The following is a 24419-nucleotide window of genomic DNA, read 5'->3' on the forward strand; positions in this document are numbered from 1 at the left end:
ATGAGTTTTTCTATAGGGGAGACATAACATCTCTGTGCTACACTCTGCCCTGTTTAACAGCTCTAATATGATGGAAGAAAACTGTTCTGAAGTTAAGTGAGTGGTTTATAACATCTGCCTCTTCACAGCTATTTCATTTTGTATTGCTGCTGCATTAAAGGCTCCGTTCTGCATGGCAATCCACTGTTGTTGCTCCTCAACACTTATTTGTCACAGCAGATAAGGAATCTAGCAGCCCAAACTGTGATTGCATGTCTCAGAGATTGGAAATTACCGACCAAAGCGACATAACATATTCCAGTACAGAGTGGAGGAAAGATATAAAAAGACATGCAAGAGATAAAATTGTCATACATTGAATATCAATGCACAGCTTAATAGCGTAAAAATGATGATGAAATGAGAAAGAGGGTAAGAAGAGATGGTGGTGTGGAGGACTTATTCGCGTGAGAGAAGCTCAGACGTCAAGCAGCACTAGATAGCTGCTCTGCATGGTTCCAGGGTAAGCTATGGCTAGTAAAGAAGGGAAAACGTGACAACGTACTTTAAAAAAAGCTTTTCACAATTTCATCCCAGCCCATAGACACCGCAGGTCTCATACAGCACACTGCAGAGAATCCCAGGAGGCCTGAATGGCGCACATCTGAAAAGCCCTCAATTTTGAAATAGGATGGTTACTAAACTGCTGTAACCATGGCTTTTCAGGTTTCCTTGTGACTCAAAGAAGAGAGATGAAAAATAACATTTCACAATCTCTGCACCCTGAAAGCTTTCTCTTTCTCCAAGAGGAAAGGGAAAAGAAAATTTTCAGACTTTCACGCTTGAACAGTTATTTGGCCTTTTTTTTCCCTGTTCTGCGGCCAGTGAGTCACCTTCCTCCATTTTCTCTCACACACACTTTGGAAGCAAAGGTCCTTCTTTCTGTTTGAGAAGACATATGTTGGTTGAAAGGCATGTTTGAAGGGAAATTTAGAGGAACCATATTTCATATTTTGACAAGAATGGAAGAGCCCTCTGGCACCAAAACAAAGGTGGTGCAGGCCGTGATAGATTTACACGATCAGGTCAGAGTTCATATATAACAGCTCTGCATGGGGACATTTTCTTTCAAAATGTGATCCTTTAACTGATCTTGCAATGATATTTCTTACTTTTTTTGCCCCAGGACACTCCAAACTATTCATTATTTTCAGAGTGGGACATGGCTTTCATTGTGGCTCTGGTCAACTTACAATGTACTCCATAGATACGTTTTAAACCATAGACCATAATCTGCTTCTCCACTGTTGAGTCATGTGCTCACTGGTTCCCACATTCTCACACTTATAGGAAAATCTAGCTAAATGCCCTACTACAGTTTGTTGCTGCAAAGTCAGCCACTAAACTACACTATGCTGAGTGGTGCTCCTGTTTGTGTGGCTTGCGGGGATGTATGTACTCTGTAAAGCTATGTGTGTAGTACTTTGATGTTCAACCGCTTGATATATTGATTCTACACTTGTATCTTCTTTCAAACCCGAGTTGTGACTCTTCAGTTCTTCTTCTTCGATTCTTCAGTATTGTCCTAGCATGAAGTTGAAAGAAACATACAGAAAAAAATGATGAAAACTAGGAGAGGGTAAGAAATCTCAACTTTTAGTGTAGACTAGAGGTCCCAAAATGGTGGATCCTACATTTCCCACAGTGGAACCTAATGGCGTCTCATCACCATCACATTTTATAGATCATGATGATAACACATTGGGGTTATGATACACAATAATATAGACATTTGGAATGGGCCACAAAAAACATTTTACACATTTTTTGATTTTGACATAAGACAGCTCAGTCACTCACAAGTGGACAGTTACTCAGCAAGATGTGGTTACAGCATGAAACGAATATTATCCTTTTGTGTTTCATTACTTAAAAGATGTTATCTGCTGTGCAGTGGGTACTTTGGACATGAATAAATTTTAAGGTCACCTATTTGTACTGCTATAAATCTATCAAGCCAGTTCCTTTGCTGCATGGGCATTAGTAGTACATCAGACTAACTGACAATTCACATGAGAAAGTGAATGCTTTTACAGTGAATACTGTAAAACTACAGAAGGCGATCTTGTGAAAGAAACATGTTAAACATCACCTTGTATCACATTTATGTAAAGGAAGGAGCACTGGATAAGCTGATGCTTTGTGAGAATCTTGTATTAGGTCTCTCTATATTATTTCTTTTCACATTATGAAACTTTGACTTTTTTATTCTTCAGAAGTTAAGAAGTAATGTTGCTGACAGTCTGCCCTCTCGCTGAAGAGACCAGATGTGGTGCTCTAACAGTCTCAGAGGGCAGGGCCTCCATCACCAGCTGCCATGGAGACAGTACTTATTCTCTGCTTCTCGTTTCACTATTATCCCTACATCTTTGAAGTCTAGAGAGGGAGTTGCGGCTGTAATTCTGGCCTGATTTCTTGTCTAAGCTTCCTGTGTTCAATGGAAGCACCTGCATTAATCCCAGGTAACACCTCTGATGAAGGATTTAATTTAGACCTGAAAGGTTGTACACACCACAAACTTACAGGCCAGAGTGCTGTGTTGACAACACAGGTGATGGATGGGTTTTGCCTCAGGCAAGAGGAGAGGCAGCGATCTCTCTCTTTGCACCTTTTTCCAGGTGCTACAAACACAAGATGTGACAGGAAATTGAGGGAAATTACAACCTGCTTTTTTGCGAGTATTGTGCAAATTTCCCGTTAGCAGTCTTCCACACTTGAGGTTAATTTGCTTGTTTTTTGTTTTGCTTTGTTTTTGTTTGTGTTATATATATATATATATATAAATATAAATATATATATATATATATATAGTATTTTTTCTCTCTTTAAGAAAAAGAAACATTTTCAAACCTGCAGGAGGCTGGACATAATGTACAGGGCAGAGGTGCCGGTTAAAAGCTGTGATTTACCGATACCATCTATAAGGCAAACCTGGAGGAGAGTGAATATGTCTCGGTTAGTGCCTACCTCTGCAGACAGCAAAAGTGCCAGTTATTTTTTATTTTTTTTACCCTCGAGTGATTTATTTTTTCACTGAGTGATCTTCCAAAACAAAGATGGTCTTTGGTTTTGTTGGAAAAAAAAGGAAAGCTATTGCCATCCCTCAATTCAGAATGTTTTACTCCCAGCTGCATTGATTTCTCTTGTCACTGCAGGTCAGTGAGAGGAAATTGAATTGGAAATTGTAGAAACTCTCTTATTATTTCGTTTTCTGGCATTTGTATTTTTTTTTCACCTCCCTCTGCACTTTCAGAAGTCAGTACTGCAATGGGAAGAGCAGCTACTGTCAGGACAGTTAAATGACTGCTCTGACTTTGGTTTCTCTAATAACACTGTCCTCCAATGCAAAAGGTTACATTCACCCCTGTGGTTTTACACCACATTGGTTTACAATTATGAAAGCCCTTTCTCCTTTTCTTTGCCATATGCCCTTCCTTGGTGCACTTGGATTTAGCTCTCTTTTACACAGAGAAAATTCAGTCAGTTTTTTTTGTGGATTCCTTCCTGTGATATTTTACCTTTGGTGAAGGGGTTAGGTATTGGAGTAATAGTAGGGAGAACGGAGGTAGTTTTGGGGCATCTCAGTAGAAAGTGCTTTAAGTTTCACTGCTCTTTGCTGTATATCCCTGCACTGAATATTTGCATGTCTGAGGCAGCAGAAAATCCGAATTCCCACCAGGGGTAGAGCCAAATCTCAATTTACTATTCTCCAGAGCACCGGTTATGACATTTTTCGAATATTTATTTTAAACCAAATATTTTTTAAAAAATGTTGTTTTCAGTAAGAAGAAGAAAGATAGAAAATCATTGTCAAACCGCTGGTGTTCCTCATAACTGTGAGTATGTAGGTATTTGTCCTCCTCCTGCTTGTGCTGAGGTGACATTAAGACAACAGGTTAGTGGAGAAGAGACGTAGCCCCATTATCATATAAGCAAAATTTAGTACATTATGATTTCTGAGGTAGTTTATCATAATGTTGTCTTTTGTTTTCCTTTTGGACCTGTAATACAGAGTTTGTTTGACCGGGAGGAGGAGATTAGCCTACATTAGCTCTGGCAGTGTACTTACAGGCTATTTCATCTGCACACTGTGCTCACTGCTCAGTCAGTCAGTCTGTGTGTCACACTGGAGAAATGGGGTGCAGTTGAGCAAAGTTGCTGTGCCACTATTTCATCTTAGAAGACACGGATGCAGCAGAGCTTGTTGGACTGGTGGTGTAGAAGTCAGTCTATCTTTTGTGTAATTGTTTTGAAGTGCAATTACAATCAACAAGGATTTGCAGAGGATCTAGTTAGCTCCATTGTCAGTGTCTGCTAGTTAAGTTAACTCCATGGTTTGCAGTCAATTTTTGAGCACTCATTTCCTGTCATCCAACCCCTAGAATAGAGGGTCCATGCTGCTGAGAACACTGTAATGCTCCTCTGGTCAAAAAAGGGAAAAAACACACACACACCCTGTAAAATGTGCAACATCTGCATTGTACAATCAGTTACAATGCAGATGTTGACAGGTGTTGCTTTTGCATTGTACAATCGGTTACATTTCAAACATCCCATCCTGGTTTCCACCCAACACCCCCCCCCCCCCCCCCCCCCCCCCCCCCCCCCCCCCCACAAGTACCACATCAACAACACAGCCATGTCATGTACCTGCAAGTTACTCTTCTATATCTCATATCTTAGCTGCTTTCAGAGCAAAAACAAACCCGTCATTGTTAGGTCTGTTATGTCAGAGTCTGGGCTCTCTGCACATCCATCCATTACCGCACACTATTTGTGACATTTTCACTGACGACTCTTTGTTGGAAAAACGCAGGTACAAATAATACATTTAATGGTGGCTACATTTCATTTAGCTGCTTGGATTTAAGGGTCCTGATCTTTTTCATGCTGGCACAAGGTCACACTGTCAGTTAAACAGAACTGAGCCGTTGTGAATGTTATTGGTGACACGTGTGCTTTTCCTATGACCAAAATAAGTCCAAAATATCTGCTGTGAGAACAGCCCGTTAATTGCAGACAGCTGATGGCTGCATTTGTAGGCAGGGAATATAACTATTTTTGTTCATTATTGTGATTTCTTTTTTTCAGTATTTACTCTTAAGATATAAGATACTTGAAAAATGATTGTCTGAGCCAATCAAGTTTTTTTGTGTTTGTGTGTTTCACAAACACACACAAGGGTAGGAATGCCACAGCCCCAGAGGGATTAAATAGGTAGCTTTTTCATTCTAAACACCTAATCAGGGACTGGTTTCCACCTGGGAAAATTGGATATAATTAACTGTAAGATAGGATATTATACGAGCTGGTAGGATTAAAAACCAGCATTATTATGAGTCCCCAGGAACAGGCCTAACAGTCACTGCTGAATGTAATGTAAAGTATGTGGTTACAAAAAAAAAAAAACTCTGTTTCTATATGGGCAAGCAGGGATGATAAAAGCATACGCCACTAAGAGCTGAGGAAATGTTCATTCTTACCAGAGACTGTTACTGTACACATGAGCTTTTATGGCATGAGCATGATCATTTTTTTAAATTGCTGATGTTTCAAAATAATCAAAACCAGGGTTTTACACTCCATCCTTATTTTCCCCAAAACATTTTGAACTTATTCATTTTCAATGTTCGTCCTTCCCAGATGAATTATATTTCCCAAAAATGTAGAAACGTGCAGGTTTGAAAAGCCTATTTTTTGTCCAATAAGGATGTGTTTACAATGTATCCTTGAATAAAATTGGCACATTGCCTCTCACTCTTCCCCACGGGTTGCTGGATTAACCAGAAAAGCACTTTAAGAATTAATTACGGAGAACAGAGAAATGCTTGTGCAGTGCTGAATAAAACTTCAAGAAAACTTTCTTAACTTCTTTTTGGGCTGAGATATTTACATCATAGTGAAGTAAAAATAAATAAATAAATAAAAAAACAACCAGAGAATAATTGTCAATAACATATTGCTGTTAATAAAAAAATTAAGGAAAGAAACTTTGAGATTTTATTCTATGTATATATATATATATAAATTAAGAACTGTCAGTGGTGCATCCTCAAAGTGAGCTGCTGCTGCTACAAAAATTGCTTGTCTTCAAACAAGTGATGTACTCCATATATGTATTCACTGTTTGTCTCTGACAGGGTTTTGTTCAGGGTTTCTCTGTTGGGCCATATATAGCATGGTGAACATGATGCAGTATCATAGCAACAGTAACTGTGGGAATAGAAACCTGTGGAGAGGTCAGTGTGATGGCCTCCACTTGGCCTCTTTGTACAAAGGCTCGCACATTGATTTTTCTAATTCACAACAGGTGCAATCACCACACAACACACACCTCCGCTCACGAACAAAAACATATTTTATCTCTTCATTTCTGATTGAGTCCACATCTGTCTAATTGTAGCAAGACAAAAACATGTTTTTCAAATGGGTCACCACAGATTTCACGTGAGGCGGTCTATCCTGCGTCTCATTACTTCTGTGTTTTCTTCTTGCTTTACTTTGTCACAGACTCCTATCCCTTTCTTTTCCTCTGTGCATGCATTTGATGTCAGCTTCAGTCCTCATGGGACAGACTCTCCAGGGACCCTTAATTGACAACTGTGTACAATAACTAATCAGCGGCAAAGCAACTGCCCTTTAAAATGATGAATTAACTAAACTAATTTCAGATAATTCTTTACTATACTGGGCCATGCTGACAGCACCAATTGATATTTGAAATGCAGAGACCCCTCCTTTCTGACTTCTGCCAATCATTTCAATAGACACCCAGCCCCCTTTCCCCACCCCCCCACCCCCATTTAAAGGTGGCGTGGTTGATAAACTGCCCATGGAGAGCTGAGAAGATTAAAACAATTTTCTAGCTCGACGTGACTGTGTGCAGTCTGACAAACCGCCGTATCCACATGCAGCCTCATACACATACGCAGTGACATTACCTGAAGCATGGGCCGCAGTTCCTAGCGTGCATATATGCACAAGCAGTAATGACTTGATATGAAAGGGCAAGGATTTCTGTGTTGATGCTTAACCCCCCCCGTTCAAGTTCCATAATGTGTTCTGTCAAAATGGTCCTCTCCTGCAGATTAACATTGTCAGACAGCTGTGGAGTGAAAAGGACAACATGCTGTTTTCATTGTATTGGAAGAAACTCTTGACAGATCAACCTGACATCAGCCATCAGCGTGCAAAGTAAAAACAAGAAATGAGCTCAAAGTCTCAAAGTCTGCGGTAGAAAAAAGGATGTACACACTCATGTGAATAAAACATGTAAAGGTATTGTAGGTGGACACAAATGTTCTTAAAATTAATTGAGTCATTCTGCAGGTGTCTAATTGCCAGTATTTCTTCACATTACATCACCTCTACCCGTGTGATTAGGAGTCTTGTGAAGGTTGTCAGAGAGAAATGACCAGAATACTCATTCTTTGATTAGAACCAGCAACAGACTGCAAACTGACGGCTTACGTTTTTTTTCAGTCAACTAAATACAGAAATATATATGTTGTTATAGATACTTTTCTGAGCATTCGTTACACGTTGCTTTGGCTTGCTTTGAATCAGTATCTCTGTGTTGCTCCGCTCTGTAGCATGTGGTAACGCTGCATGTGCTATTGGAGGAAGACAGCTGAGCACATTTTATATTATCACTTTTGGTTTCTCTTTTATTATTTTAATAACAGTTTTTAATTTTGTTCCAAAAGAAAATCGTGTGCATATTCCACATATGGATAAAGTCACCTTGATAAGTGTCTTTTTTCTTTTGTTTTTTTTGCTAGCTATGTGGGTGAAGCTCATTGACTGTATAACTATAGACAATGTGTTTTCACTTCCTCCCACTGTACAAAAAGAAGCCAAAGTAACTCAGATACAAGCGCAGCCACCTTAACCTGGCGATGTGGTTTGGAGCAGAGTCTGCACAGTGGTGATCTGGCAGTGGAGCTGTGGGATCAAGTTCCTGTCCATACAACAGTCTGACCCAATTGTGAGCTCTCTCCACTTTTAAAGCATCAAATAACTCATTAAACTTAGAGAAATGAACATTTAAAGTTATATCAGCAAGGTTTACGGGGTGGGGTTTAAGACCTATGCAGGAGTCGGCCAACAGGGGGCAATGGAGACATTTTGGCTTCACTTTTGGGGAGCTCTCATGTAACGTGACTAAACTAACGTGACTAAACAGCCAGGCAGTTAGCAGCTACAGTACTTATTACACAGTGAATGAGGAAAACATCAATATTCACTTGAGGACATTTTTCCATTTGTGCTGGGTACTTAGTAACTTCACCTGGTTCTGTGTTTTTTTTTTGTTTTGTTTTGTTTTGTTTTAGAGTAAAAGCATGTGAGTCAAAATCTAAATCCAGCATCAATTGTCAGACTAATGTACAGATGAGGTTTGGAGCTCATTCTCACAGTCAGTTTTTATTTATTGTTTATATCTAACATGATTGCTATGCATTCACTGTTGTGTATATTATTATATAAGTGTTTGTATGTACAGTTTTATGAATATCTGTTTTTATTATCTATCTGTCATGTGTTAAGAGGTGTGTGTGTGCATGTGTGTTTGTGCGCGTGTGTGTGGGCAGCAGCACTGTCAGCAGAGGCAACTGGATTAAGAGGAGGAGAGAATCCGCAGGAGATTTTCAGTAGACAATTGTGTGCAGGGAGTCGCTGTCCCCCTCTCCCCTCCATGCATTTTTCATCACACGCTCATTTTTATACTATTTAGCTTTTCCTTCCCCTCTAAACTTCCATGTGGTCTGTGCTGACATGGCATTTCTCAGCCTTGTACACAAAGCCCTCTGGTGCTCAGTGTACTAGAGCTGGAGCACGATGTGTGTGTGTGTGCCATGTGCCCATGCGTGCATACATGTGAATATCGGGGACATTTCTGTTCGCTCACTTCCTCGCTTTACCCCTTGTCACACACTCACATCACACTGAATGTGAGCCCACAGCCCCATAGGCGGGAGAGAAATAGAGAGAGAGAGAGAGAGAGAGAGAGAGGGAGAGAGAGAGCTCTTACGAAAAGTCCATTTAGTCAGTTGGCAGCACCCAAACTACAAAATAGTTGAGACTCCCTGCACAGAAAGGATCATCTTAAATTATTCTGAGCTCAAATTCAAACTTCATTTTGTTTTGGCCCTAAGCAACTGGCAAAACTGCCTGGGTGAGATCGGTAAAGGTCAGGGGGAATTAAAATGCTTACTGTAAGGTTTGTCTGTGTGAGGGAGAGTGAGCTAGGTGGAGATAGAAAGCCAGAGGAAAAGGCCATCTGCCTGATAGTTTAGTCTAAGTTGGTGAGAAATAAGTCAGCCTTTTTGCAGTCTAATGCGATTAGGTATTAACTTGACAGGTCCAAATGTCTCCACTCCCTCATATCTATCATATTCCAAGATATAGATTGCATTTATACATTCTGCATGCAAAACAAGCCTCACGGTTCAAGGGTTTCATCAGCAGACAGTGTGTGCTTTGCAATACATCTCTAGACACTAGATGATTTGCTATGACAATAAACAAATCCAATAAATCTAATGGATGAAGTAAAACAGCAATGCGAAAATGTAACTGACATCCAATGAAGAATTTCAGCCTCCCATCTTGATGATTTGTTCAATATATAGATATTTATTTCATTAGATATCAAGCAAAATACTCTGGAAATGAAAACAAATGAGCTGTCAGGAAGATTGGGGTGGAGGGGAAAGAGAGACAGTGCTGGCCATCCATCCTACAAGTGTGTGCGCAGACGCTCACACAAACACACACACACGCATACATGTACACACGTGTATCTGTTCCTATAGGCCTCTACCTGGGATATACAAAGGTTTTGATTTAGTAGAAGCAGTAGTGATTTACTCCAAAACCCTGTATTTTCTCTGTCTATCTTTAAATCCATTTATTTTACACAATGATTGTGAACACAGGCACAGAGAAAAGGGGCCCCAAAGGGTCCCGTGGAAAATTATATATACAATATAAACTGACATTTTCACTTACTCTCCCCAAAAAATCATACAAAGCAATGTCAGTGAACGCACCCACCTCAGGCAACAGTGCACAATTCTGCCTTACTATGCACCTGCGAGGGACGATTTAAGGAAACCAATTTGGCAGTTGATGGTAGAGCTTCATAACAGTTTGCACAACAACAAAATTGCAATGCATTTATCCAAGCAGGACAGAGAAAATAAAAAAGGAACAGGAAAACAAGAAGTAAATTAAATTCTCAAAGGTGGCATATTATTTTTTCTCTATAGTGGATTATTCTCACGAAAGTGCTTCTTACAGCCTGCTGCTACCACATGTGATGCAGCTTCGACCAGTTAGCACTAATGATGATGGCACACATCCTCTCTTTGTGATAATGGTGATGCTGACAAATTCATATCATTCTTTTCACACATGAAAAATAAAAAGCAATCCTCTGAAAGCAACAAGCAAGTCAGATTTCCATGTTTGGAACCTGAAGGTAAGCAAAGCATTGTTCATCCTCACATCTATAGCAGTCAGTGACAGTGGGCTTAAGGATATTGTGCATATTTATTTTCTCACAAATGTTATATAAAAAATATACTGTGGAAACCTTTCCAGCAGTTCAGCAATGCAGGTGAAAATATGTGATATGAGAAGATCTGATTTTTCAGAGAAGCAGGATTTAAAAAAAAAAAAAAAAGAAAAAAAAAAGAGAACAGCGGAGAGCAAGGGAGCCCCGTTCGCATGTCTCGCATCATGAAATGCTTTCAGTAGAATCACATCTTCTAAAAAAAAAAATGCTGATTGGCCCTCTAGCCTAATTAAAGTGCACCATCACTAACAGAGAGCAGATAAGACGGCTTGGCTGTCAGTGTGACTGACAGGGTTAGGCTCTCCCCCTGCAGTCACATCAGCACTACAGAGGCCATGCATACAAAACGCACACGACAGCACAGAGAGCGGAAAAGCTCTAAGTTTAGCATCAAGTATTGGCTCGAACTATTAATATGGAGGTGGGAAAATATAAAAGTGCACCAGTGACATGCTTCAGGTGTTATGTATTTATTTATGTTATTTATGCAACTTTACCTCATACAGCACTTCAACACCTCATAACTGTTAACACTGCAGTTTTGTAAGAGTAAAGAGATGCTCTGCACTGAACTGAGGAATATGCAAAACAAAGCTGCAGGCTGATGCCATTTGTATAGAGCAAATCTGACTCCACTTTCACCAAGGTCTCTGTAGGTCTAGGCAGGTGAGTGCTTGAACGTACCCTATATTCCCCTACAGCTCTCGCGCCTCTGGCCAGGGGAAAGCTGACATGCAGGGTGGACTGTAAGCCTCTTTTGTCCATGTGCAGCAAAGTCATCTGCCAGCTCAGTTGCTCCAGCAGACAAAGCTTTGGAGAGATAGCCCATATTCTGGTACATCCTTGCTCTCTCTTGAGCTGGAGTTGGGCATGGCCCCTCACTCTCTATCTCCTAAGCCTTCTCCCTTTCATTTCTCTTTCTGTCTCTCTCTCTTTCTTGTGCTCATGCAGCTTTTTCACATTTGACATCCTCTTTTTCATCTGCATTTCTCTTTACTTTTGTTACTTTTCTTTCTTTGTATCCACACCTATATTTCTGCTTTGCTGCCTGAAGTAGTTGAGTGCTAATACTGTAACCTTTTGCCATTATCTTACGCTCTTTTTGTCCATTACTGCTTTGTCTGACTGTGAACCTTTTCATTATCTTTTCTCAGATAGACATTTTTGTTTCAGCATGATTTTACATTTTGCAATATTCCAGAGGTGGGGAGGTAAGAGGATAGTAGTATTATCTATGTTTAACCAGATATGATCAGAAGAGCAGCATGTCACATGGGGCTCAGTGTATAATGACATTTGTTGTCTGTTACTGTAGTCAATTTTGTCCTTCCATATGAGAAAAAGGGGTAATCACTTGAGAGCAACCATGCAGGCTAATGAGTCAGTGTGAAGGCAACTCATTATCCATCCAAGACAATCACAAAGTAATCTGAGAGAAAGAAGAGAGATGGAGATACTAAGGTGGCAGGAGAGGGACAAACAAGGAGAAATGGTCATAGAGAGAAGAAACATGTCAGAGAGATGATATGAGAAGGAGCTGCTCTGCTGTGAGGAAGAGAAAGGAAAGAGGGAGAAACTGCATGTGTAGGGGAGGTGGGGGTTGGTTGAGGGGGCAGGCCGAGGGGGTGTGTCCAACATTACCCTCATGAATCAGTGTCAGTGGAGCGATGAGAAAATAATTAAGAAACAGGCTAGCACTGTGTTAAATACTGCCAAAGGTAAAAAGCCTGTATTCTACTGTATGGAAGCACAATCTGGACGGAGGAGAAGAATGGCAATAAATGGGATAGGGGAAAGTGGGGGAGAAAATCCATATCATAACGGATGCCAAAATGCCCTTCAGATGGCATTATGAAGGGAGACAATATAAATAGCACTGCCATATTGTAAATGTTTATATACAGTACATATACACGTTGCACAGCAGTTTCAGGATTTATGACTGCAGCCGTAATATACTGAATTCAACACAAGGCTTTGAGTAATATTTCACATTTGTTATCATATTGAGTGTAAATTTGCTGAGACGTATATGGTGGAGATAAAATATTTTAAGCAATTTCTCCTTCTATTCTTCTCTCAGCTGCTCCGTTCTGAGGTGGGGGGGCGAAAGCTGTCAGCGCCGCTATGAGCTGACTGAAAACGCACAGAAAGAGAGAGAAAAGGAGCACACAAAACACACATGCACGCCAACAGTTATACTTACTCAGATGTTTTACGTGGAGAATTTAGAGAAAGGGGAACCAAGTCACAAGACTGTAATTGTACGTCCAAGGCTTCCAGCAGGGCCAAGATGCAGCTGAAATCCCCCGGCAGGCTGTGTAGAACAGAGCAGCCATTAGATCGCACTGATGCATAAAGTCTGAGGAGCTCTTTGGAGAATACTGGGGTGGCGTACAGGAGGTCCTGCATGTGATGCATGCATATTTTGTGCATTTATATGTGCATGTGAACGTATACGTGTATATGTGCATGCACGTAGAGATGTGTGGGTGAGTCTTTTAGGTGTCATACTTAATATCCATCATGCTTTCTGCCAGCGGCACAGAGAGAATTCATGATCAGCCATCTCCAAATCCTCTCTGAGGTGGAATGGACTCTGGTTGGTGTGTGTGGAGGAAGTATGTACAGTTGGAATGCAGTAGCTCGCTTCCCGTGAGGCTGCTGTTTGGTAACACATTATAGTTTGATCCAGAGCTCTTTGACCTGTCTAATACGCTACAGGGCTTGTGAAGAACAGTTACCAACCACAACCTCCCACTCACTACAGCAATGTTTGTTTATAGAAAGTGTTTCTAGAAAGGGCCTCTTTACACTGTATATTTGTATGTATTCAGGACAGCATGTATGTGATACGTTTCTGTATGTGTGCCTGTTGATGCAGTTACTTGCCTTTGCAGCCTGTTCTATTTCTCTGTGATTTGAACATGTGTGTATGCAGTTTTATGGTTACTTTGTGTGTAGCTATCCACATGTTTGCAGTATGTATGCATATATGAGCAACCTAGTGTCAGGGTGCTTATGTGTACTTACATGTATGTGGAGGCTGAGGCTTAATCCATCCCAGAGGAGTGCTTAGAGGGGGATGCTCTGTTTCTGCAGCATGGCTATCAAGGCCCTGCACACAGTGCTCAGTGGCATTTTTACTGATGGCTTTTATGGGTCGTAGCCGAGCTACCAATGAGCAGCCTTGACACCAAAATGATGAAACTATGACATGAAATCAAGCCAGTGTCACTGCAGGTGCTGCAAGAGTTAGAGAAGCAGGTTGTTGAAGCTGCTGTTAAAGGGAACATGTCTAAAGTGAATTATAGACTGAATATATGCAGGGCATGGCTCTGGACTTTACGGGCAACCTGGGCAAGAAATGAAATATAGTATGTTTAACATTCATATATGATTAAATGTCAACTCAGTCTCAGTATTTCTTTTTCATTCTTTATTCAATCACTGTAAAACTGCAAAACAGGGAGCGGTGGGTTAGATGAGGTTTATTTTTGTTTTTTTTGGTGAGAACTACAGTATTGTTTTCTTTGCAATGCTGTTTCCAAGCAACATCTCTGAAGTTGTGAGGGGAAACAGCACTAATAAGCTACCTCATTAGGGCTGGTTCATGGTAGGCCTTACAGTTTGTGCTGTCAACTCTGTGGGTTAGCATACAAACTTCAAAAGACAGCTGCAAATACAACGCATACACACAGGAGTGCTAATTTACTTTCAAAATTGGTAAACACTTTTCTATCAAGCCGCATTTCTTTCTCAGTTGAAGGTATGCTGGTGGAACCTACTAACAGGGTCTGTCTGAAGTGGCTCCAATGTTATGACAAAATATGTGACCGTCCTCTCGCTGGTGAAAACACGCCGCATAAAAGGCTGTTTATTTAGGAGACAGTTTGGCAGGGTTTTCTCACCCTAAGGCTGTGCCAAACCTCAGGCTACCTCCTAGTTGGTCCCTGCCACCCCTACCACTGGTCCTTTAGCACACACATGCATACATCCATACTCACCATCTCATTAATGCAAACACAACCCTAGTTAGATCCCTATATGTAATAAATTGGATTAAATTCCACTGGCTAAGCACTGTGATCTCTTAGGGTTAATTAATTTCCTTCTATTCTGTCTGTGTTTTTTATGCTTGAACACATGCTGACACTGTTATTGTGTGGCACCCCGCTCATTGGAGAAGTATAATAGGCTCATGAAGGAGAGAGAGGACGCCACGATGTTTGGTATTCCGGCTACAAAGTGATTTTGATTCTTTCTTTCTTTCTCTTGACAAGGAAGTATGCCACAGTAGCTAGCTCTAATACGATGGATCCTTCCCTTCCTCACAGCCTCTCTTCAGCTCTTATCTTCCCCTCCAAATGAGAAAACCTGGATGGCTTCTCAGGGCCCCTGTTTCTGCCTGGATGCTATCTCATTTGGTTTTAATATATTTATCCATTCATTATTGTTCTCTTTTATCGGCCAGCTAATATTGTTCATAATTTGTCCTTATCTCCAAGCCTGACAGTCAAATTTACACTCCAGCTCCGCAGACAGATGGAGGAATGACCCTTTTCCAACCCCTCCCTGCCTAACTCTCCTCCCTTCATTCCTCTCCTCCACTTCAAATTCCAATGAAACATGACTGACAGTCTGCTGTATAAGTAGTTGTCATAGCAACCATCCTCCTGACAAGTGCTTTTTCTCTATAGCACACACTCTCTCTCTCTGTCACAATATCTCCCTCCCGCCTTCCATCCCATTGCTGTCGCAATGATTGAGAAAGAGACAGACAGAGAAAGAAAATTTCAAAACCGGGGAGAGCACCTAAGGCAGTTGGTGTCCTCTCCTTCCCTGCATCACCCCAATTCAAATTCCTTCCCCTCTCAGTCTTTTGCCTCCCCTTCCCTTTCCTCATCCTCCCAACTCCTGGCAATGATTTACCAACTCATGAGGTGCTCCTCCTTCATCCATCCTGGCTTATCAAGAACTGCAGGACTGTATGCACATCAACTCACTGTATGGGTGCATCGTTCTCACTCCCCTACACGTTCACTCAATATATATCTCGTTCTCTTTCATTCTTTCTCTATGCCTCCACTTCTCCTAGCTCTTTCCATTCCTTCCTTTATTGTGTTGTTCCAAAAACTCCTACTCTGCTCCATTGTTATTCAATAAGTCTCATTTCACTGTCAAAATCCTCAGCACTTTGCAGTGTAATCAGGGAGCATACAATAACAAGTCTACTGTATACTGTACTGTACTGCTAAAAGTAAATAGAGTATGCTGTATGGACAGGAGATCCTTCAAACTGTGCAGAGATTTGGAGCGCATTTATAGGGAAGGAATTACAGTGGCATTGCTTATCGTGTGCAAGCTGTAATGGTCAGACTACAGCATGAAGAACTGAGATGTGAAATATTACTCATATAATTTGCTTTAGCGCAGTGACTCAAAGACTTCACACGGGGCCAATGTGCTCATACTGAAAAGCTTATATTGATTTGAAAGGGTCCAAATGGACCCAGTAATCTTCAGTATGCATAACTAGGCAGCACAGAGCCATTTCATTATTCTGGAGTTTAATTTCCAATGCATTTATTCCAAACAAGCATCTGTTTAGTAACTCAGAGTAAATTAAACATGATGGGGGTGAATTTCAGGATGGCAGTGGTGTGTGTCACAATGAAGTTGCTTACAGTACTCAGCCACAGTGAGCTGTAAATGCATCTTAATGCCAGCATGCTGCACAGTTTTCACAGCTAACTTGCTGGTGGTTATTAGACCGCTGAATTGTTTAAGTGATGGCATTTCACTGTAAACACTATAGAGCAGAGAGTCGTTCTAAATTAGAATGGTATTCGTGTTGACTAGGCTGTGCTGAGATGTAACAGATAATAATTTCTTGTCCTATTTTGTATTCATCTATGCACAAATGCACCATTTTCCACAGGTGAGCAGCTCTAACAGAAACATGATTCAGCCGTTTTTGAAGGCTGCATAAGAGAAAAGAACCGGCAAGCATTTGCTGCTAATCATGTTTCAACCTCGCAGCTTTACAGAATGCTTTCAGGGTTGTGTGTGACAGTTCAATTCACCAAGATACATGACTTAATCAGAAACAATCTTGCCATGACTTATATATTATTATTAATAATGCAAAACACAGTTGACATTAGCTTAAAGGTCCAGTTCCTAGTAGCTTCCCTGTCCAGTGAGTAAGCCATCTTTCTCTCAGGCACATACTGGTCACACCCATTCAAGACCAAGTGGGCCATGTCAAGCTTTGTGCCTCCTTCAATCAGATTCATTAATGCCTGAGTTAGTTTGGTTGTGTCTATATATTATTTTTTTATACACATTTGTAAGCACATTTAACCTTTCTGGCACAACCAAAACAGATGGGGAAGGCCCTTTTCTTGAGTTTGGTGTGGAAGAACTTGACTGGCCCACACAGAGCCCTGACCTCAACCCCACTGAACACCTTTGGGATGAACTGGAACGGAGATTGTGAGCCAGGCCTTTTCATCCAACATCAGCGCCTCACAAATGATCTACTGCATGAATGGGCAAAATTCACACAGAAAAATCTTGTGGAAAGCCTTCCCAGAAGAGTGGAAGCTGTTATAGGTGCAATGGGGTTGTGGGTGGCAGGTGTTCAGTCACAGTATTACATGTACATTACCTGGATTTTGACAGTGCACATAGCCCAATATGCAATCACAGTTGTTATACATGTAAAAACCATGAAGCATAAAAATATGCTTTGGGTCAGGTTTAAAAGCGTGAGACAGACGACTGAAAAACATGACTGAAAAGCTCCTACACAGGATGGTCTACTCCCTCAGCTTTCACCATTTTACCAGAGTTACCTTACACTGCTGCTAACAGGCGGAATTTAAGTTGGCTACAATAGCAGTTTTTTTCAGTTTTTGCATTCTACCCAGAAAAACACAAATTAGACAGCACTAGTATAAAGGATAGCTACACTGAGGAAAAAGTGGAGTCATTGTGGTTAACAGTACCACGTACAACTCATTTTGTGTCTACTGTATGTGCGGTCATCTGTCATCTGTAATCACCTGTGAGGACTCTGAAGACATCCTAGTTTGTGTATTTTTTTCCCTCTTCCTCCCTTCCTCCTCATTTTGCTTCTTTCTTCTCTTCCCCCCTTCAGATATGTCTGTAAATGACTAAATGACTGTAGGTCTTTTGCACTGTCTGTGTGTCTGCTTTCACAAAGCCTGTGTTGCAGTGTTGTAGATAAATGAGATAATGTTTCAGCTGGCGATGAACACAGCACCTAAATTCCCAAGGTAGCATTTTAGTTCAAAGCAGCCACAGCAGAATCCTAGACGGTGGAGCAGAACTCCTACTGTAGATGATCTGTTTTCATGCATTGTTAGCTTGTTTTCAAAGCACGCTCACGCTGCAGAACATGCACTCCATCTCTCTCTCTCCTACTAAATGCCACTGCTGTAAATAAAAATATCATATAAAGTCACATCTTTCTTACACTGCAGTCAACTCCTGCATTTGTGTTCAGATTTGCACCTCCTTGAAGATGGAATACAAAAAGACTGAACATGTGTTAGGCTTTTTGTGTAGCTTGCTGTGAACCAGTATTGCACAGGAATGTGATATATGGTGGCCAATGATCCTGTTGTACTTGGAGTCTTATAAATATTATTCCATTCAGCTGGAGGTGACATGCCGGTTACCAATCTTTCAGCTGAAGGATAGATGCAGTGTCGTATTTTAAGACATGCCACATGCCTAGCTGTTCATAGTATGATCATCAGAGTGCAGCTCATATGAAATTGATAAAGGTCATGCATTAATTCAAAACTTGTCAGACCCCCATCATCTACTTGATGAAGGGAGTTACAGCCAAAGTGCAGGAAGAACAAGGGCAACTGCAGTTGCATGGGTGGTTCTGTGTGTGCTGCGTATGGCTCTCCAGCTGGATACAGGAGCAAGTATGAGATGTGGTCTGGCGGCAGTCCGGCCCCTCCCCCTCTTCCTCGACTCATCTCCCACATCCAACCTCAGAATTTATATTCTCCCTCCAGCAAAAGGAAGGACCATCTTGGCCTTTCATTTTCCAGTTCAGGGCTTTCCTTTTTTTGCAGATAAATGCTCTCCAATCCACCCTGACAGATGTCACATTGCATCACTTCCATTTTGATACATAGCCTCTGATCCTGCCACTTGCAATAAGGAGTCAGCACCAGGGACGCCCCTCCCTAGACAACGCTCTGACACGGGTGATTATTTTAAAGGTGCATCATTGGTGGTGCTGAGTGCTGAAACCCTAGCTGGGCACCGTGTCCGCATACACTCTGCGCCGTGCCCACTGTTGGAATGTGGGTATCGGCTTGTGTCTGGGTCAGGGAATGACAATAACACGACACACTCAGTAGTCGTCACAGGTCACCCTGACACTGTGCAATAGCTCTGGAAGCAATTTATGCTGCTCTAAACCTCTTTACAGCAGTGGCTGGTGGTCCTGTCCCTCACTCAGTCTCTCCACTGTGACTTCACAGGTCAAAGTTGGAAAAACAATCCGTATAAAGAGAAGCTTTTAGTGCTTCCGCTGCCATGAGAGACATGCTGCATAGTAGCATTAATCATACATGGCCAGAGTACATCAGTAAACACAGTGTGTCAGGTCAAGGTAAAGATCAGATCCCACAGCATAAAATGGGAACTCAATAGCATACAGGCTATCTATTGAAAAGTCAGCGTTATTCATGGCATGTCTCCCAGCCTTCATTGCTCAGGAGAGACACGCCATTGTTCACTGAAGAGCATACTGAAATATTTCTCTGGCTACACAAAAAACACTGGATCAGCAGCAATTAGTAGAGTAAGAGAGAGATAAAGAGAGGAAGCGAGGGAGGGAGGCAGTTGAAAAAGAACGAGGGGGAAAAATGTAGAATCAGCGAGAGAAAAAGAAAGGCAGAAAAGAGAGGGCAGAGGGAGATGAATAGAGAGGAAAGACACAGAGAAAGAGAGAGAGAGAGAAAGTTTTTAGCCTGTACAGTGTGGTGTGTAGGAAGTTGGAGCTGCCTGGAGCCCCTGATGCTTTTAAAGGACCAAAGACTTGTTCATTGTCTTGGGTCTCTGTGCCTCTTTGTGTGTGTGTGTGTGTGTGTGTGTCTATCTGTGAAACCTCTTCATTAGTCTTCCCACTGCTCTTCCCCCCAGCCCCTGACCAGTCGTTTACCCCCAGCAGCTACAGAATATGTGCCCCATATGGGACTAAACCCAGTTATACTAGAGATTAACATGATCAGTCTTGGAAAAGAGATGGGACAATGTGGCTCAGGACCAACCTCAATAAGCTTAGTTACTTTACTGTGCACGTATGTCTATGTTGGTATGTCTATAATGTATGCTTTAAATTTTACCCTGTTTCGCCATCAGTGATGAGGTTTCACTACCGTATGTCCTAAAATTGGTTTCATAATTAAGGTCAAAGTTATAATTTAACCCTTTGTCTCTTTGTTTGTTCCAGAAGACAGGAAGTTGTTTGTTGGGATGCTGAACAAACAACAGACTGAGGAGGATGTTTACCGCCTCTTCGAACCCTACGGAGTCATTGAGGAGTGCACAGTCCTAAGAGGTCCTGACGGAAACAGCAAAGGTAGGAGCCGTGATACAGTTGTCAGCGTCATTTAGGTCACCTGCAGAGAAGTGACAGTGTGTGTGAGCGTCTGCGTCAGCCTAAGCCTGAAGTATCAAATACTGTTTGATGTCTGACTTCAAGTGGATAATTAGTTTGACTTTTTCCTTCTGTTCAGTCTGAAAAGAAAAATTGTCATATTTTTGCAGTTGCACAAAAAAAGGAATTTTTTGAATATTTTAAAAGGGATAATAGTGGATCTTTTGAAGGCAGACAGGAAAGGTTTGAATAAATATAGGGATAATCTGTGATAAAATCCAAAGGCCACACACAAAATCAGGACTTTCCACTTGCAAGGTAGCCACCAGCTAAACAAGACACCCCATCTTATCGTGATAATCCCATCAAACACAGCAATGATTCAAAAAAATGCTTGTAATTTTAAAATGCTGACTGTGCCATCACAAACTCCTTCCCTGCAGTATCTCTTTTGAGAAAAAAAAAGAAACAGACAAACAAAGAAAAACTTTACATTACAATATCATGATTTCCTTTCTGTCACTGAGTGTTAATCTGAAGCATGTTTTCCTATGGATGCACTGCAGGCCTGTGCTGTAACTTGGGTACTGTAGTGTTGATATCTTGCAGGCCTTTTTCAGACAGCTGAAAACTTTTGGATGCATCAGTTCCTTCTGACATGTAGCAAAGAGCAATCTGACTAGTGGCTTTTCATGTCTCTAAAGCCTATTCCCCAGCCATCGCTTATGGAAATTGTTAGGGAATTATATCTAAAGGGGTTTGAAGCCAGAGCCCTCTTACTCTGCAGTGGTTTGGAGGAGAAGGGAAAGATGGATGTCAAAACAATTCAAGTGTCCCCACTGTGAGGAAGGGGGCAGCCAAGGGAAGTTGCCATTGGTGGAAAGTACATTTATTCAAGTACAGTAGTTATGTACAATTTTAAGGTACTTTTATTTGAGTATTTCCATTTTATGCTACTTTATATTTCCACTCCAATACACTGGAGAGGCAAATATTGCACTTTTTACTCCGCTACATTGATATGACAGCTTAAGTCGCTGGTTACTTGGCAGATTCATATTATATTTATGCAAAATTAGCACCAAGGAATGATGTAAGCTAACCAGAAATGCATAAAGTAGTAAAAACTAAGAGATAGTAATGCAATTTAGAAGCATTTTGTGATATCAACATCCTGACAGCAATCCAAAAAATTAAATGCTCTTATTACAAGCCTGTTTACCTTCACACCTGCTGCCTGCATGTACTGTGCCCTGGCCCTTTCACCGTGCACAAGCAGTCTTCTACAGTCTGCTATGTGGATATAGTGCCAAAGCAGTCAGCGAGCTAGTCAAAAATGAATGGCAGAGAGAGTGTAGCCAAAATTTCCCAGAACTTACATGCTAGCTTGACAACTGTAAGTACTAACAATAGCCATGTTTGTTGTTTACTTTTCATTATGATGATATTAGGTGTTTCCTTACATGTGAAACAATAGACATGCTGTAGTTGTATATGCTTAGCAATGACAGTGATGTGCTGTGAGCAGGAAATCCTTGTGTTAATCTCATTGTGACCTTTAGCAGACTTGTTTATTTATGTATTTATCAGACTAAAACAGCTAAGAGAGCTTGTTGAACATGGTAAACCCGCTGCTCACACATATTTTTCAGCATAAGCTACAGAGCAGTCAGCGTCGTCAGGCAGTGAGCTCTCATGTGTTTCAGAGGAGTGGCTTTGGAGGGAGGCTGTGTTTTTTAAATATCTAGCTGCTCTTGGACAGCTGTAGCTTTAAATTTTACTAGCTGCAACATTAAGATGATGCTTACATATGAATCCAGTAATACTGTGGTATTCCGATCATTGTGCATAATGAAAACTTTTAGATACTTTAAGTATTTTGCTGCTAATACTTCTGCGCTTAAATTTGTGAGTCGGGACTTTCACTTTACCCTGTGGTTTTGTTGCTTTTACTTAAGTAAAACTTCTGAATACTTCTTCCACTGCTGGAAGTTAGATTCAAACTTCAAAAGTTCCCCATCAGTTGCTGACAAAATGAGATCTGTTTTCACTTTCTCAGAATCATATTTGTACAGAATTACATGAAACAGTATAATTTAAGTAATCAAGTTTTATAGCAGGCAATTTTATTCTTTGTAGCTGCTGCACACAGTTGCACAGATTAAGGGCCATATTAACACTCCAGTCTGGTTTATTTCGAAAAGGTGGAGACACTGCATGGGCTTACCAAGTACGCAAAGACTTGAATGCATTATTATAGCAGCATGTACTTTGTTCTACTGCAGCAGTAGTCCTTGTACAGGTCATGCTGAGCTGTAGCTCTTTTCTATCCATATCTCAATAATGGTTGGCAGTTTGACAGCTGAATGGGCATCTTGATTGGCTGGTGTCCACAGGGGTAAGCCCATTAAGAATGGAAGAATGGCAAGGCGGCTGGGTCAAGCAGGATAGATGATAAGGAGAATAAAGTATGAAAGATTAAATAAGAATAGAAAAGAAACTTAAAATAAAATGAAATTAGGTGAAATTGGGTATAATTATAAAAGGACATGGCGGTTCAGTAGTTGGCACGCTGCCTTACTGCAACAGAGCCAGGCCTTACATGTTTCTGTGTGGACAGTTTAGGGTTGAGTTGTTGATTTGTGTTTCCTCTACCTTCATCAAACTCACTCCAGAGACATGCAAGAGCAGCGTAATAGGCACACATGAATCATTGAGAGTGTGTATTTATCTGTTAGCTTTGGGGTCTCTGCCTTCAACCCAGTGCCTTCAGAAAGACATCTGGATAAAACTAACAAAGACAGTTGATGGATCAGGTATAATTATAAAATTTATGGGAATTTGAGTCTTTCTATACAACACAAAGGTCACAGTTTTGAATCAATTAGTAAAATGTTTTTAAATATTTCCAGTTCTTTATTTGGGGGGGGCATACGTCAGTTTAATAATTCAGTAACTGATGTGCTACAGCTCACTCTCTTCCACTTGTTTTCAATTTATCTACTGCTCACAGTGTTCCTCAGGGACATTAGAGCTGAGAGTGTTGGTTCTGTGGTTTTCTGGCCTTTGGACAGACATCTTCATATTCACAAATATTGATCAGAATATTTCTGCTGTGGGAACAATAAGCTCAACTGAGTTCTTCATTGGAATGGAATTGGAATTACTATTTGAAAATATTATGAGTTTAGCCAGTTTAGCTACTATTTAATATGCACAGACAGGCATGTGGTGTTAAATAGCATGCTTTTCTGCTTCATCAGTGCAATCTTTACCCTGCAGCTTCTGCCTGCTTGTCTGCCTGCCTAATGCTCGGAGTGGGGCAGCCTGCTGTGCAATGAGAGCCTCTCACTGCACAGTGATTTCTGCAGTGTCAAATATAATTCAACATCCTCTTTTAATATACTGTACCAGCTTTTAAACTCACTTGATTTATTACATTTATTGTTTATATACATATATACTGTGTGTGTGTGTGTGTGTGTGTGCCTACATGTGCATGATGTGCATCTGTTCTGTCTTCCAGGTTGCGCCTTTGTCAAGTTTTCCACGCATACTGAGGCTCAGTCTGCAATCAGTGCCCTCCATGGCAGCCAGACCATGCCAGTGAGTACAGCTCTCACCCTCAAATATAAAACACAGAAACATACACACACCTGGCAACATTCAGAACATGCAATCACAAGAGTTATGTTTAGTCCACGTCTCTTGATTAACCCTTAGTTTTCAACTTCAAGGTTCAGAATGTTGTTTGTGTTCAGAAAAGTACAACCATCCTCATCCGTTTCCCAGATTCAAATACAGATACAACCAGAAATAACCTTCTGTCTCTTTAATTAACTCAGATCTTTAAAAAAAAAAATCCAAATGTAATTTCCAGATAAAACTGATTAGAATGATAATTGAATTTTGGGTGAGTCATCAATCAGTAGTTCTGCTTGCATAGTCAGTGACTATAACTCCAGTGTGAGATTACATTTGCTCGTTATGTAAGCACACCGTGTCCTCTGAATTCTCACTGTATTGGATTTACCATGAGCGCACAATCTGTACTGTTCATTTGTATTTCTCTCATGTTTAGGCATGGTCCCTGTATACCTGATGGTGTCAAAACAAAAGCTACTTACTCTGCACTCCAAACCTGAA

General features: G+C 40.9%; 1 protein-coding gene across 4 annotated transcripts in view; it reads left to right on the top strand.

Moving 5' to 3' along the window:
- The window catches only part of celf5a (cugbp, Elav-like family member 5a), a 180031-nt gene that overhangs the window by 125961 nt on the left and 29651 nt on the right, over positions 1-24419 (top strand). For all 4 annotated transcript variants that reach the window (XM_046392403.1, XM_046392404.1, XM_046392406.1 and 1 more), the window contains exons 4-5: positions 20127-20255; positions 23800-23879. In XM_046392403.1, the coding sequence (XP_046248359.1) occupies positions 20127-20255; positions 23800-23879 (209 nt within the window). The remainder of the gene's footprint in view (positions 1-20126; positions 20256-23799; positions 23880-24419) is intronic.

The sequence above is a fragment of the Scatophagus argus genome, chromosome 6 (assembly GCF_020382885.2).
Source record: "Scatophagus argus isolate fScaArg1 chromosome 6, fScaArg1.pri, whole genome shotgun sequence".
Classification (NCBI taxonomy): Eukaryota; Metazoa; Chordata; class Actinopteri; family Scatophagidae; genus Scatophagus; species Scatophagus argus.